Genomic DNA, 16,544 nt, shown 5'->3' with positions numbered 1-16,544 from the left:
AATCATTTTGCAATTGATTTTGATCTTTTTGTGATTTTACTAGTTGATAAACGACAGCTTCGTCTGCAAGTAATCCAGGGTGGCTGCTCAGATTGTCTCCTAAACGCTACACATAGATTAGGGACAGCAGAGTGCCGATAACACTTCCTTGTGGAACGCCAGATCTCACTTCCATTTTACTTGATGACTTTCCATCAATTACTACAAACTGTGATCTTCCTGACAGGAAATCACAAATCCAGTAGTATAACTGAGAAGATACTCCATGGACACACAATTTGATTAGAAGTCACTTGTGAGGAACTGTGTTAAAAGCCTTCTGGACATCTACAAATACGGAATCAATTTAAGATCCCCTGTCGATAGCACTCATTACATTGCGATAATAAAGAGCAAGTTGTGTTTCACAGGAACAACGTTTTTTGAGTACATGCTGACTGTGTGTCAAGAGATCATTTCCCTCGAGGTGATTCATAACGCTTGGACACATTGTATGTTAAAAATCCTACTACAATATTACCATTCATAAAGTAGTTCAAATAGATATAGTGAATAGATGTGATAGAGAAAGGAAAAATGTTTGTAGTGCAATATATGAGTGGTAGATATAGTCAGGTATGGTAGGTAGATGGTCTTAATTGATTGTAGAAATATTTATGGTGATGGTAAACCAAGTTATGTTAATTGTAGGAGTAAAAGCACTTCCATTAGCTGCCAATGTATAGGAAACAATATTAACTGTTGATAGTATAATTTGAGTGAGAATGAACACAAACTGCGTTTAAATTGCAGGAAACTGGCAACAATGTAGCAAATAAACAAATATTGTAACAACACATCATAACAAAGTTTTAAATGCCCTGAGTGCAGCTTCAGTCATTATGCCCAGTTCACAGTGTCTCTGTAAGGTGAATCAACAGATCATCTAGAACGTACTTGAATCTCATACAAATTAGTGAACAGAGAAAGCAGAGAGCTGAATATCTCACTATCAATCCATTTGGAGGACCTTGGCACTCTCAATTAAATACTGCTACAAGTTTTGATGCCTAAGAAAAAAAAATAAATTGCCTTGAGTTTGTATCCAACATTATACATAAGAATACAATAACCATAAGGACCTTGTGTGTAGTGGGAAAGATACAGCTCTTTTTCTGAATGGTCTCTATGTGAGAAACTGGCATGAAGAAAACGTGCACTATCATGCAGTATCTTCTGGACTTGACGAAAGTGAATATGTTCTGTGACATCTTACAATTTATGGCCACTTTTGCTTAATCGAACTGACTATTAAGGGGCACATTTATCTAGACATGCAGAAAAATTGGATCGTGTTGCTGTCAGAGACAGACAGGATGGGCTTCACTTACCAACAAAATGGTGTTCAATCTGGCTTCGAACTTGACGTTAATAAATTCTTAAACATAGTACTGCGAAACAACAAAGACTTTTATATATGTATGAAAAGCTTAACAACAGTATGTCAAAAAATACAGCTGTACATCAGCAAAAGAATTTCAATCACTTTTAATAAACCGGTGTTGCACACTAGTATGATCTCATGTTGAAGAAGATAGTTAAATCCAACACAATAGTGACTGATACGGAAAGGAACAACATGGCTCACTGAGTAATGCTATGCACTACAGCTCTTCATCCACCATGTAACTCCTGCAGATGCAAGAAGATTTTGGTGTCGAGCATGTTATAAAATGATATAACGTATATTACTCCTTGGATGTAGCATCTCCTAATCAATCCTTCCAAATTCCTGCTCCAGTGAGGAGCAGAAGTACATTAAATTTTGCTGCCTCTGTAAAATGAAGTAGGCATCCTGAACATTTTAGATTACTTATCTAGGAGACAGTGTTGTCATGTTTGGAGGGGGCAGGAGGAGAGGAGGAGGAGGAGGAGGAGGAGGAGGAGGAGGAGGAAGGGAGAGAGGTAGTAGTAGGGAAGGGAGGGGGATGGGGAGAGGGAGGGAGGGAGGGGGGAGAGGGAGGGAGGGGGGAGAGGGAGGGAGGGGCGGGAGGGGGGAGAGGGAGGGAGGGGGGAGAGGGAGGGAGGGGCGGGAGGGGGGAGAGGGAGGGAGGGGGGAGAGGGAGGGATGAGCGAGAGGGGGGAGAGGGAGGGAGTGGCGAGAGGGAGGGAGGGGGGAGGGAGAGAGAGAGATAGAGAGAGAGAGAGAGAGAGAGAGAGAGAACTTGAAAGTGGAAGGGCAGTATAAACAAATGACAGTACAAAAGAAGAGAAATCACACAGCAGACAAACAGTCATAAATCATTATTGGTTCTCAAGAATCCCTTTTCTTTTTTGGGAGCTTTAGAAATTCTCTCTTTGGATACTCTAGTTGTAAAAAGTAGTGAGTCTGAAAAATTTTTCTTAGATTTCTGCTACATGCTATTTCTGTAAACATTAATTTCAACTTGCATTTCACTTGCAACTTTTTAATTAAATAAAGCAATATGAGATGCTTTACCGCAGAAACCTCATGCTCTGGCACACTACGGCATGGTGTAGACTCCGTGCTCCCACCCTTATCTTCAGGTTCGAGGTTCCACACACTGATTGACAGGAAACCGACAGTAGTACCAGATGCTGATTGTAGGGGTATACGTAGACGATCTGCTTCTTGTATTTTCCCTAGAGTGACGATTGCTGAACCAATGGGAATTGCTGTTTGAGACACATGTTCACGAACATCAAAAGCAGTCAAACGGACTCTCGTGTCTGTACCCAAGCCGTCACTAGCACGGAAGCTGATGGTGTTAAGGAAGCATGGATTACTGCTCCTCTCAACCACTTCTGTTTTCCCATATTTCATCCAGACTCTTTCTGATGGTATGAAAACATGCACAGCAAGCACAGGGTTAGGTGAGCGCCCATGACCATCACAAAGCAAATTATCACAGGCCAATGATATCTCGCAAAGTGGCAATTCGGAAGGATCTGCAAACAAAAGAAAACAAATGTTAGCAGGATAAGTCTGCATGTCAAGTAAAATGGTACAAATGTACAGGCACATTTATAAGATCAAAGTACTTATACAACAGAAAAAGCTCTACACCAGCACCTAGATTTATGGCAGCGACATTTCTCGACAAAATATCAGACCAATAATTATTCTACTAAGCTGTAATTTTCTTACATGAGTCTCAATTGTGTGAGAATGCAGAGCAATGTTGCTCTGCAGATATAATTAACCGGCAAGCAACTCACTCACTCACTCCAAATGGAAGGAGCAAAGATAAACGTACAGTTGAGGAAATGAGTAATGGTCAGGCACATAAACCATACTGACACTGTCAGTCAGATTTAGGTGCCTGTTGCCCACTCAATTCCTCAACCACATAGCAAGTTGTTACCTCTGCTCCTTCCAATTTAAGGTTTCTTTTTAGTGTTTTTTATCCCCATGTTCTGATTAGTGGCCAACACTGACTTCCGAAATTCCATTACACATTTGTCTAAATTAGTCTCAATTTTGGCAGAGAACATGCTTGCTTACGCATTTGAGGACATTACTAAATTTTGGTAATCAAACTCTCATATTTCTCAGAGTGAAATCACGAGTATATTTTCTGTATTTAGTAAGTTTTTCTGATCCTTGTTTCATGTAACCAGATACACAATGTAGGTAGTTCATTACTCCAGCACAGATTTAAAATTCAGTTGTCTGATTTTTAATTGGAATGTATGTGTGAACTTTCCTCGTATGTATGTGTTTCATTTCTTCCACCTTTCATTTCGTTTCAGTTTTATGATTATGTAGCTTTGTTCAAGCAATGTGGTAGTAATTTCACCATGTGTTAATTCAGGACAAACTTGGATATTCATACCGTGTAGGCTTTCATGGCCGGCGTCTTCAGTAATTAAAACTTCCGGGCTAAGAGGCCGTGGTCCAATAGTAGAAATACTTCTCCCTGACGTTTCGTTGCCCGCAGCTGGCAACGAAACGTCAGGGAGAAGTATTAATTACTGTTTTAATTACTGAAACTTGGATACGTTTTATTCTTAATGGCATATGATACTTTATTGCTATTTATGTCTATGATGTGTATGTTTGTCTTCTTTTAACTTTCACGAATCTTTGTAATTTTGCTTTGTTCATGAATATTCAACAGTATTTGCAGGTGTTTCACATCTCTGTAGCTTATTCTCATGTGCGAGGCGATGCAGATAAATTTCTTTTTGGAAAGTGTTCCATAGTATTGATATTCACAATAATAACATCACAGCGATGTGGATGAACCTCTGAGCCTTTGACTTACTGCGACGGGTAAAATGCGTGTGTGAATATAATAGGTTTGTCTGAATTTTTCCCATCAGCACCTAAGATTTCCTTTACTTTTATCACCACAATGCACCTCAGCCAATGACAGATCAGAGTTTAGAATTAATTTGTATATTTTTAATATGATGTTTTATTTTAATAAACTATGTTAAACTGTGATGACAGTTTCCCAGACAAACCTGTCCCCTTTTGTAAGATTACTTTTAATACATCCCACCTGGCATTCCTGAAGCACAAAAGGCAGACCTTATATTTGTAGATTTTTATCTGCTCATCTTATTCTTTTTGACAAGGCTTAAGCTCCTGCTTGCTCTGAATTATTTGATTTATCATTTGTACTTAACCTATTTCCAGATATTCACTAGGATCTTTTATTAACATTAACATGTTAGTTATGCTTACCAATTCAGTGACTGATTCAGTTCTTGTATCAAATTTTCCCAATTTTAATTAAATTGGGTGGTGACCTAGAAAAATATTGTGGCACACAAATCTTACAGTAGACTGCAGAGTTCCATGTTGGCTAATTTCCCCCAATTTCTGTTTGCAAATCATTTTCCAGATAACCATTCACTCATTACTAACCATTTATATGGCAACCCTGTATGCAACAATGACTGAAGCTGTAGAGAAAGAGTCGGAAGGTAGGATGTATTAATTGCAACTTACGCATTGTTCCAAGACTATTTCTTCTCATGATTTTACAGCTTCGTTCTTGACTCAGAGTTGCACTGTTCTGCATCGTTTATGTATGTATTTTGTAAGTTTTGGAACTCTTTTGTTTAATTGTGTGTGGGTACATATTGCATGTGTCAATTCTACGTGTCAGATTGTGTGTGATACTTGTATTTAGACTGTGTGCGAAACTTATATTCTGACTGCTTGTTTAGGAAATTAGACATCCATATTTTTTTTTATTTCTGTGGCTGCAGATTTTTTATAGCGACATTTTGCAGAAGTAGGCTTTACTTATGGCGTCTCGTACCTGGTCCAAAAGCAATAACAATAGCAAAAATGTTGACACAATGGAACACAGTAATTGTTCAGCTGCAGAGGTCGAGCAAACCCAGAAGTATAGTAGCAGGGACTCCGTACCTCTCTGATGTAGTGCAGGGTAATGAACAGTTTTCGACTGGAAATGTTAGCAACAATACCACACATGTAAGTTTTGAAAATAAGCAGAAAACACCCACTTTCATGTCAGAAAGTACAGGGAAGACCTTAAGTAATAGCAGTGAAAGTACAGCTCAATCCCTGATCAACCCTGTAGTAAACTATCAATTTGATATGAGAGAGCTAGTAAGAATATTATCTGAAGAGAATCATAGGCATTAGAAGAAAGTAATAAAAAATTATCCGAGGAGAATCATAAGGTGATAGAAGAAAGAAATATAAAATTATCTGAGGAGAATCATAAGGCGTCAGAAGAAAGTAATAAAAAATTATCTGAGGAGAATCATAAGGCGTCAGAAGAAAGTAATAAAAAATTATCTGAGGAGAATCATAAGGCGTCAGAAGAAAGTAATAAAAATTATCTGAGGAGAATCATAAGGCATCAGAAGAAAGTAATAAAAGTTATCTGAGGAGAATCATAAGGTGGTAGAAGAAAGTAATAAAAATTATCTGAGGAGAATCATAAGGCGTCAGAAGAAAGTAATAAAAGTTATCTGAGGAGAATCATAAGGTGGTAGAAGAAAGTCATAAAAATTATCTAAGGAAGTGGACCAGGAGCTGGCAGGTTTTGCAGTAAAGATGAAAAATGATATAGTTGCAGGAATTTAAGGAGCAGATTCAAATTCTCAAACAGCATGTTTGCAATTTGGAAGAGGGGCAGCTGCACACTAGTAAACAACTTAAGGTGCAGGAAGAGAGTCTTATGGGGGATTCTGTGTCAGCTGAGTCATGTAAGCATGAACATGTGGAGCTCCATACACTTGTGAAAAGTCCAGCGGCACAGGTACTGGAATGCTTTAGTGACCGAGTGGATGCTAATAGCAAAGCGATCCACATATTGGAAGCCGAGGTTGCAAGCAAGGCCGGAAGGTTAGGGGATTTGTTCATTAGCAACATTTGTGACACGAATGCACCGATCAGCTTAGTTGAGAGGGTAGGGAGGAGATCACCACTGAAAGCTCAACGTGGTCAGTGGGTAGCAAACATACAACATAGGGACATTGCGACAGAATTTTGTGAGTGTGTAGCACACTTAGAGAACCTTAGGTACAATGCAGAGGCCAGTGAATGTGTCTGTAAACACAGGTGGGAGAGTACAGATCAGGCACAGTACTGATCTGGACGAGGCTAGGGGAGAATAAAGTGAAATGGGAGCACTCGCGAGAGATCGCCATGAGAGTAAATGCACAGATTTGATTTTAAATATTTCCCCTTGGTGAGAAAGTTAGAAGTGCTTTGGAATGCTCCAGATGGGACTCATCCCAGGCCTTGGTTACAACATTTCCAATTTTCCCTTCCTCCAATCTTGCTGAACTCACATAAGATTGAATAGATGTGTGGGTGCCTCGGAAGTGAGCCAGTTGTATGCATGAGGGGGGCAGCAGGCTACTGCAACTCAGTCAGGCAACTGCAACTCAGTTAAGGAGTTCCAACAGATTTTTCTATCAGTTGACTGGTCTGAGGCAGCCCAGGACTGCATTAAACATGGGATAATTATGATGCCAAAGTTGCATCATCCAGGCTTTTCAAGCCCAGCTCAGTTATTCAAAGATATGCTATACAAAAGTCAGTTCTTTTACGATCCTTAAAGACCAGCAGAACTGAATCACATTTTCAATACGAATTTACCAATGAACTTGCACCACACTATTATCGCAAAGATGAAACAGAGGGATTTAGAACCATGCTACAGGAACTTCACTACAATGCAGGTGATGGCGCACAGCATCGTGGATCATATTCGGATAGACAGATGGGTTGTGACCATAGTCGCGGCCGCAGTGAAAACAGGAGACAGGACCACACATGGAGGTGAGACCGATATGAGGATGAAACACATCAGCCATATCAGAACTGGCTTAATAATATGTAATAATAATAATAATAATAATAATAATAATCACAAGCAATGAGGAAGGAGAAGGGGGAGGAGTCACACCTCATAAAAAAACCAGGGTCTATCTGGCTCCAGATGGTAGCACCCTGTGAGGGCCTCTGCCTAGAGTTACAGTTGAAGCCCGGTCAACAGTCTCAAAGGTGGAAGAGGAATCCTAACTCCCAATGGCAAAGAGAGCGGAAGAACCTAATGGAGAAAACCATGAAAAATAATCATTTCGGGCTAACAATCCGATGTTACTTTAGAATTTATTTCCTACCATGTACAATGTACAATTTCAACTGCAGAATGGAAAGCCCACTAAAAGAAAGCAATACCCCAGGTGGTAACTCGAAAGAGGAATCCACCATTGCTTTATGCAATGCATCGGGACCTAGGGTTCTGGGGAGACCCAACGTCTGCCTTAAGGAGGAGTCGGAGCATCCTTGGTATTCTTCCAAACTCAAGTTCAAAAGGAAATTCTTTGCAGGCACCTTGAACGTAAACTCATTACTAAAAATTGGTAAACAAAAAGAACTTGAAATTCTCTTAGATAAGCATGAAACGCAAATTTTAGCAGTTCAAGGAACAAGGTTTTTGTATGAAAATGTTACAGAAAGCAAAAACCATAGAATTTTTTAGGGTAAACCAATAACAAAAACCACGAAAGGCATGCCAATACTTGGTACCACTTTCGATGTTCATAAAAATTTAGTAGATAACATTACAGAATTCAAATCCAGTTCTGAAAGACTATCCCTTCGCACAGTTAAATGCAAGAATAAACAGCATACCTTTGTTAATTGTCATGCCCCAATCAATGATGGCAACAAGAAAAATCCAAGTAAAGTAGAAGCATTCTGGGAACTTCTAGAGGAAGAAATATCAAAAATTCCAAAATCAAATGTTGTTATACTAATGGGGGATTGTAATGCACAAATAGGGAGGGAAAAATCATTTCAAAAAATAGTATGATATTATCCAACCCATAAAAGAACAAACAAAAATGGCACAAGACTAATCAGTCTTTGTAGAACATTTCAGCTAAAAGTAATGCTATTTCGAAATACAATATTAAGGAAATTACGAATGTAAAAGTAGCAAGAAACAGGGAATTTGATTCTGATCATTACCTGACTAAAATTAAAATTAAACTTCTCCCTAATAAAAACCAAAAGAGACAGCAAAAATTAATTAAATAAATTAATTAAATATAATACAGACAGGCTCAAAATCATCAGAGAGATAATAAAAAATTTTCAGGAAGAAGTTAAAGTAACTAAATAAGGGAAATGGGAAGAAATATCGAAAGAAATCAACAAGGCAGCAAAACGTGTATTTGGAACAACAAAAATGAAGATGAAAGTCTGGTAGAATGAAATCTATGAAGAAGCAGTAACAGAAAGAACAAAAGAGTGGAAGAAATGGAAATGTTCTGGGAAACCTGAACACCATGATGAATTTAGAATGCAAAGGAAAGAAACAGCAAGAATAATGAAGAGTGCTAACGAGTTGTTGCAGTGTTACCATGGTGTAAAAGTTTTGTCATCAATCAATATCTGCACCAGCTTCTAGCACATTGCTTTGTAGCCATCATGTAGACAGTACGCCGCCCTACTCTGTTATGGTAATTGCTACCAGTTCCGGCACCTTCCGTTCAGGCTGAACATATCTTCAGCAGCATTTATTAGAGGGCTAAACAGCATTTTGCTGGACAATTTACAGGCATAGCTAACACTTTAAGTCTATGATATTCTCATCACAGAAAAGTCGTGAGAACAACATAATGAAATGTTACGTAGACTGTTGGAGGTTTTAGAAAATGCAAGTGTTACTATGAATTTAGGAAAGTCTCAATTTGGACAGAAAGAAATAAAGTTCCTAGGGTATACAGTATTGGCCAGTCAAATACGACTGCTTCCTAGGGTATACAGTATTGGCTGATGAAATACGACTGGATGCTGAGAAAATTGCAGCAATAGCGGAGTGTGCACCACTGACAAATAAGAAGCAGTTGACAGCATATTTATGCCTCTGCAACTTCTATATGTGGTTTGTAAACACGAGTGTACTTTCCACACCTCAGCTTGACAGGCAAAAACAACTTGTGGAATTGGGACCAGGAGACACACAAGGAATTTAACAAGATGAAGAATGCACTAACCAATGTATTCCTTCTGTCACTTCTGATCTGATGAAGGAGTTTTGTCTCACAACAGACAGTTCTTTGTCTGGCTTAGGTGCAGTTCTCTTTCAAGCAGATGGTGAGGATGACCCATTTTCTTGGAAGACAATTTCCTGTGGCAGTAGAGTGCTCTTGCATTCAGAGAAAAACCATTCTGTCATGGAACTTAAGGCACTTGCAATCATCTGGGCATGCAAGAAATTCCAGAGTTTTTTGTTTGGTAAAATGACTAGCATGTTCAGGGACCACTGCACTCTGCAGTTTTTAATGAGCACAAAACTGGGGTATGGAAGATTGTCCCGCAGGTTTTTATTTCTCCCAGAAATTTACAATCAAATACATTCCTAGAGAAAAGAATGGGATCACAGATGTACTGTTGCACACACCATTAAGATTAGACCATGCGGGAGAGGAGAAGTTTGGAGAAAACAACTCCAGTGTTTTTTCCTTAAAAATGTTGCTTTGGAAAACTTCACATTCACATCTTTAAGTAACATCAGACAGGAGCAGGATAAGGACAATGTACTGAAAAACTTAAAGGAGAAATGGCACAACGAAGATAATGTGGCAATTCGCCTGCTTTATTTAGTTCGGAACGAGATCTTGTTCAAACGACAAGCCCCAGTGGCTGCTAGTAATCCCAGAGGAACTCGTGAAAAAACTGGTCTGGTATGTGCATTTAAGCTATGGGCACTTTGGTGCATGTAAATGTTTCCTGTGGCTGTGGAAACCTGCTACTTTAACAATATGCTTTGTCGTATTTAGAAAGTAATTGAGCGCATGCAGGCACTGCCAGCAAGAGCAATCGACCATGGAGTCATATGGTGCATCACTGCGTCCCATTATTCTGAGCTGAAGTAGATATTTTTGGTCCTCTAGTATGCTCTAAGACAGGTTTTAAATGTGTCTTTGTTGCAGTGGAGCTCAAATCGAAATGTGTGTGCCTGATGCTACTAGGGCAAAGCCATGGGGGAAGGCAGTTGCAAGTGCATTCTCCAATTCAGTGGGTTCAGTGAAGAAAGTCATCTCTGCTAATGGACCACTATTTTGGTTGAAGTTCTGGGAGCGTATGCTACCTAGCAGAAAAATTAAACCAGTGTATATCTCACTATACCACGCTTCCTCTAACCCTAGCGAACGCTGGATGAAGAAAATTGGGAAACTCTTTTAAATATACTGCAATCGTGACCACCGGTAGTGAGACACACATATAAACCAATTTCAGGACATACTGAATGAGTTGCTGAATGGGACAACTACGCTTCCTCCTGTTTTGGTACTCAAAAACAAAGAGGGCCAAGTAAAGTAAAGGACATGGTTCCTTGGCTTGCTGAATCGGGATTTAAGCGTACTGAAATTGTGGACTTTGCAATGTGAAACATTAAAAATGCAGCTGAGACAAGAATCAAAGCTCACAAAAAGAACATTTGAAAGATTCAGTTTCATATTGGTCAAAAGGTTTGGATCCAGAACCATAAACTGTCCAACAAACAATTTGCCCTGTGCAAGAAATTTTTGAATTTGTACAGTGGTCCATATTGTATTAAACACACTCCACAAGGAAATGCACTGGAAAAGGAGATGCTCCAGACACAAAAGTAGCAAGGCCTCCATCACATTTCAAATATTAAACCATTTAAACCAGCAGATGTGGACACCATAGAGGAACAGTCAAACAAATCATGGTAGCATTGTTATTAGGTATGAAAATAAATCTTTGTTTGCATGTGGGTATTATAGTAGTTACATCTGTTTGTAGTAGATTGTCCCAACTCTGTAGATCTTTGTGTATGGGAATAAAGTTAGTGGTAAATAACACTCAGTCTCTGTAGGTAGAAGTAACACGGAATCCACTCCATTTTCTTACCATACCTTGTACAAGACATATCCTGACCAAATTCTCAATATAAATAATATGCTTTATCTTTACTATGTAAGACTTAAGTTTATTGTCTAAATTTTAAGTCTCATTCCAATAATGTTAAAAGAGCTTATGTGTGAATCTTGGTAACATTTTGCTCATACAAGTAACCTTGTGAGAAGTAAATTCATTTCTTTTTCACGTTTAAAAATTTTTGAAATCTTTATAATTTATTCATATAAGTTTTCTTGTTCCTTTCATTTCATTTTATTAAGGTTCACACTGTAAAGCAATTTTTGGGGCAGTTTTTCCATGTATTAGTTTTAAGTCAACAGTAGAAATTTCCTTTGTAAATTCTGTAACACCTATATGATGTTATCGTGAGATGTTTCTCCGTGCAATTTGAGATTAACTTTGTGAACCGGCAGCATCTGCTAGAGATTCTGTGGTTAAGAGCATGCCATCTGCGCCTAATGACGGATTTGCCAGGTGTGCTAGTAACAGGTCGGCTCCGTCCAGTAGCGACAAAAGCAGATCTGCAAGAAGGGGCCACTCAGCCCAACCCCCTGCTTCACAGTATCAAATGAAGGTGGCAGACAAAAGGGTTGTGTCTACCTGACAAGCCAAGGCCTAAGGATAAGCCTTAGTCCGCAGGAGGCGATGTCAACTGTCAGACGCGCCCATCCAAATTCAATGTGCTCTGTGCCAAGGGGGTGTGCCGCTCAACAGCGACTTACGTCATCAGGTGACGGCATCTTGATAGGTGTCCCTGCTGCTGAGGATGACACACAGGGGAGCCAGAGCCAGTTCATGTGTCCCTTGCGAAGAGATACCATAAATGATCGAAGGCAGATTACAATTCGATGTCACTGATGACGTGTGAAGGCGGTACACCATGTGACCATGAGTTGCATGATTGATGCAACTTAATGTATACTTCACAAACTGCCAGAACAATGCAATTCTCTTGCTTCGGACTTCAGCAAGTGCAATGACTGTTTGTGAAAACAGTGCATATGTATTGCTCATTTCTGTGTGACTTAAACAAAACCTATGTACAAATTTTCATTAAAAGTGATGACCACAGACATCACACTTAATGAATCACTGAAATAATTATGTTTTCCATCTTTGTCGATTTATTGACACTTTGGGTATGGCCAAGATATGATTCATGCTACAATCATCTCTCATGTATAATGTATTACCTATGTGAAATACGGAAGTGTGCACAATGGTGCCACGAACAAATTTCTTTCTCATTCATATTTTTATAATACTCTCAATAATCTTTGAACTTGTCAAATTTTTTTGTAATTTATTGATATCTTTTATAACCAATCTGCGTATGTGTTTGCTTAGCCTAAACTTTTACTCTGATGTGTGGCATTCTGTAATGTACTATAATTGCCATTCATGTTATATCTAAACTCAATTTTTTGTCAGTGATTCTTTCACATTCACTTTTAACTCATTGTGTTCCCAAGTTGCACATATAAAATAGTTCTATTTTGGGTTGGCTCTTGGATTGGGCATGACATGAGAATCACATCCACCTTTCCTGATTTTAAAATCGTCAACTGAACATTATGTTAATCTAGGTGACCAAATGAAGTACCTGTTTAAATCAGTATATTGCAGTGTCACAGAGTAGATTCATTTTACACATATATATTTGTAGTTTGTTATTTTTTTTAATGTTTGTTGCCTGTTTCACTAATGTACTCATAACTTGTCTACATTTAGGGCTGTTATTTTGTTCCTTTATTTTCTTTCATTTTTTTCTTTCTATTTCTCCTTTCCTTTGAAAGACTGGTTGATAATGCCCAACCATGGCAAGTACATTCTCTGCACAGTCTTTTTCACAGGACATAAGGCTTATGAAACATCTCTGTTAGATTTGTTCCATACTATTTAATTCATATTTGTAGTTTAGTTTTGTACTTCATGTTTGTCTTCATTCAGTGGTACACAATTACATTAAAGTATCAATTTTTCCAGTAGCGTCTAATCCCATGTACATTATCTGCACTTTTTGCTACCGAATTTCCTTTCTCTCTTTATCATCTGTATGAATGAGTTAGTAAGTTTGTACGTTCAATCTGTCTTACATACAGCAGCAGTGCAGCATCTGGCTGTCTGATGCGGTAGCAACAGTGAAGCCAACGTAGCTTTCTCAGTCAAGGCAGAGAGATTTGCACCTTTTCAATAGTCATTCAACAGGAGTTAAGATGGTAGTGGAAAGGACCCCTTTGGTATACTGTGGCTAACTGGGGAAAGTTCATTTCAGGGAGAGCATGCTCTCGTCACTCGAGACTGGACCTATGGTGAGTGAAGACAGTACTCTGCAGTGCGACTTGACACTGGTGAGAGTATTAATGTGTGATAGTGTGAGCTATTGCAAGTGATGTACACAACTGATCTGCTAGTTCACTTTCACTTTCAAGTACAGTAATCGAATTCTTATATTTTTATAGTGTAATCACAAGTATAATTTCTGTATTTAGTAATATTTTCCAATCCTTACTTTATTAAAATTCAATTGTTTGACTTTTTTTTAATTGGAATGTATATGTGAACTTTTCTCATCAGTACTTGTTTTATTTCTTCTACTTTTAATTTCATTTCAGTTTTATGATTGTGTGGCTTTGTTCATGCCATGTGGTGGTAATTTCAATGTGTGTAATTTCAGGTCCCTCTTGGAGACATTTTCTTCTTAATTCTGCGGGATATTTTATTGCTGCTATATGGTTTACATTTACATTCTTGAAGTTTTAGTAATTCTGCGGGTGTTTCATGGCACTGTAGCTGTTTCATGTGCAAGGTGATGCAGATAAATTATTTGTCCAAAGTGCTCCATAATATTCATATTCACAATAATTCCATCACAGTGATAGGGATGAACATCTGAGCCTTTGACTTACAGTGATGCGAAAAACTCTTTTTATAGCTATTCTTGAGTGTGTGAATATGGTAGGTTTGTTTGAATTTTTCCCATGTGCGCCTAAGATTTCCTTTACATTTATCACCACAATGTACATCAGTTCTCAATATAATAGTAAGTGAGTTAGTTACATAAAAAGCAATGACAGATCGAAGTTTAGAATTAATTTATGTATTTTTAACATGTTTTATTTTAATAAACTATGTTAAATTGTGATGGCTGTTTCTCAGACAAACCTGTCCCTCTTTTTCAGATTATTTTTAATACATCCCAAGTGTCATTTCTAAAGCACAAAAGGCAGGCCTTATATTTGTTGACTTTTGTCTGATCAACTAATACTTTTTGTTAAAGTTTTAAGGTCCTGCTTGTTCTGAATTATTTGATTTATTGTTTGTACCTAAGATATTCGCTTTGATTTTTTTTTATTAACATTAGCACATTACTTATGCTTACCAGTTCAGTGATTAATTCAGTTCCTGTATTAAATTTTCCCAACTTTAATTAAATTGGGTGGCAACACAGAAAAATTTTGTGGTGCACAAAACTTACAGTAGACTGCAGAGTTCCACTTTGGCTAATGTCCCCCAGTTTCTGTTTGTAAATCACTTTCCAGATAACCATTCACCCATTAATAACCATTTAGTGTGTGTGTGTGTGTGGGGGGGGGGGGGGGGGGGATTTTTTTTTTTTTTTTTTCAATTTCGTGAGTCACATTGCTTTATAGCACTCTGAGCACATAAATTAACTCGGCACTTTCTGAATTTAAGGCTGATATGTGAGAGAGTTCGATTTTAGATTTTTTGCAGTAAAACCCTAGATAGCTTGGTTCAGCGAGACATTTTGAATTTCATGGTTGTTCACGTGAATTACTGACTCTTCTGTATTTTCATTTTGTTGGGCCTGAAACTGTGAAGTTACAGTTTTTGTTGGTTTAAAATGAGCCTCTTTCTGTAGAGCCATTAGGAAACTATTCGTCTGCAATGAACCTACAGGAGCGGTAAGATGACCTCGTTTCGTTTTTTTAAGCAGACTGGTATCATCTGCAAATAGTACTGCTTCTGTATTCTTTATGTATGAGGGCAGGTCATTAACGTACACTACAAAAAAAAAAAGGTCCTAAGACAGATCCCTGTAGTACATCATGACAAATTAAGGATGGCTCTGAAAGGTAATTCTGTGTAGCGCTATTGCATTAATCTGAAATCTATTACTTCAGCCACTCATTTGGCACACCTCGTGCACCATAACAGTAAATTTTGATTAAGAGAACTGAATTATCTGTAACATCAAACGTCTTTGTCAGATCTAAGATAATATCTCAAATTTTGAAATGTTTGTTGACTGAATTTAAGATGTGGTTGATAACATTAAAAGCAGTAATCTCACTGGAATACTTTGAAACCATGCTGACAGAGTGATATACAGGGTGGCCCATTGATCGTGACCGGGCCAAATAGCTCACAAAATAAGCGTCAAACAAAAAAACTACAAAGAACGAAACTTGTCTAGCTTGAATGGGTAAACCAGATGGCGCTCTGGTTGGCTTGCTAGATGCTGCCATAGGTCAACAGATATCAGCTGCGTTTTTTTAAACAGGAACCCCCATTTTTTATTACATATTCGTGTCATACGTAAAGAAATATGAATGTTTTAGTTAGACCACTTTTTTCACTTTGTGATAGATGACACTGTAATAGTCACTAACATATGGTTCACAATTTTAGACGAACAGTTGGTAACAGGTAGGTTTTTTAAATTAAAGTACAGAATGTAGGTACATTTGAACATTTTATTTCGGTTGTTCCAATGTGATACATGTACCTTTGTGAACTTACCATTTCTGAGAACGCATGCTGTTACAGTGTGATTACCTGTAAATACCACATTAATGCAATAAATGCTCAAAATGATGTCCGTAAACCTCAACGCATTTGGCAATACGTGGAACAACATTCCTCTCAACAGTGAGCAGTTTGTCTTCCATAATGTTCGCACGTGCATTGGCAATGCGCTGACACATTTTGTCAGGCATTGTCGGTGGATCACGATAGCAAATATCCTTCAACTTTCCCCACAGAAAGAAATCCGGGGACGTCAGATGCGATGAACGTGTGGGCCATGGTATGGTGCTTCGATGACCAATCCACCTTTCATGAAATATGCTATTCAATACCGCTTCAACCTCACGCGAGCTATGTGCCGGACATCCATCAT

General features: G+C 38.3%; 1 protein-coding gene across 5 annotated transcripts in view; it reads right to left on the bottom strand.

The window, feature by feature from the left end:
* Positions 1-16,544, bottom strand: part of LOC124613896 (inositol polyphosphate-4-phosphatase type I A) — a 261,219-nt gene that overhangs the window by 131,048 nt on the left and 113,627 nt on the right. For all 5 annotated transcript variants that reach the window (XM_047142639.1, XM_047142641.1, XM_047142642.1 and 2 more), the window contains one exon: positions 2,480-2,949. In XM_047142639.1, coding sequence (XP_046998595.1) covers positions 2,480-2,949 — 470 coding nt within the window. The remainder of the gene's footprint in view (positions 1-2,479; positions 2,950-16,544) is intronic.

This window comes from Schistocerca americana, chromosome 4 (assembly GCF_021461395.2).
Source record: "Schistocerca americana isolate TAMUIC-IGC-003095 chromosome 4, iqSchAmer2.1, whole genome shotgun sequence".
In the NCBI taxonomy this organism is placed as follows: Eukaryota; Metazoa; Arthropoda; class Insecta; order Orthoptera; family Acrididae; genus Schistocerca; species Schistocerca americana.
This window is presented reverse-complemented; position numbering and strand designations above follow the sequence as displayed.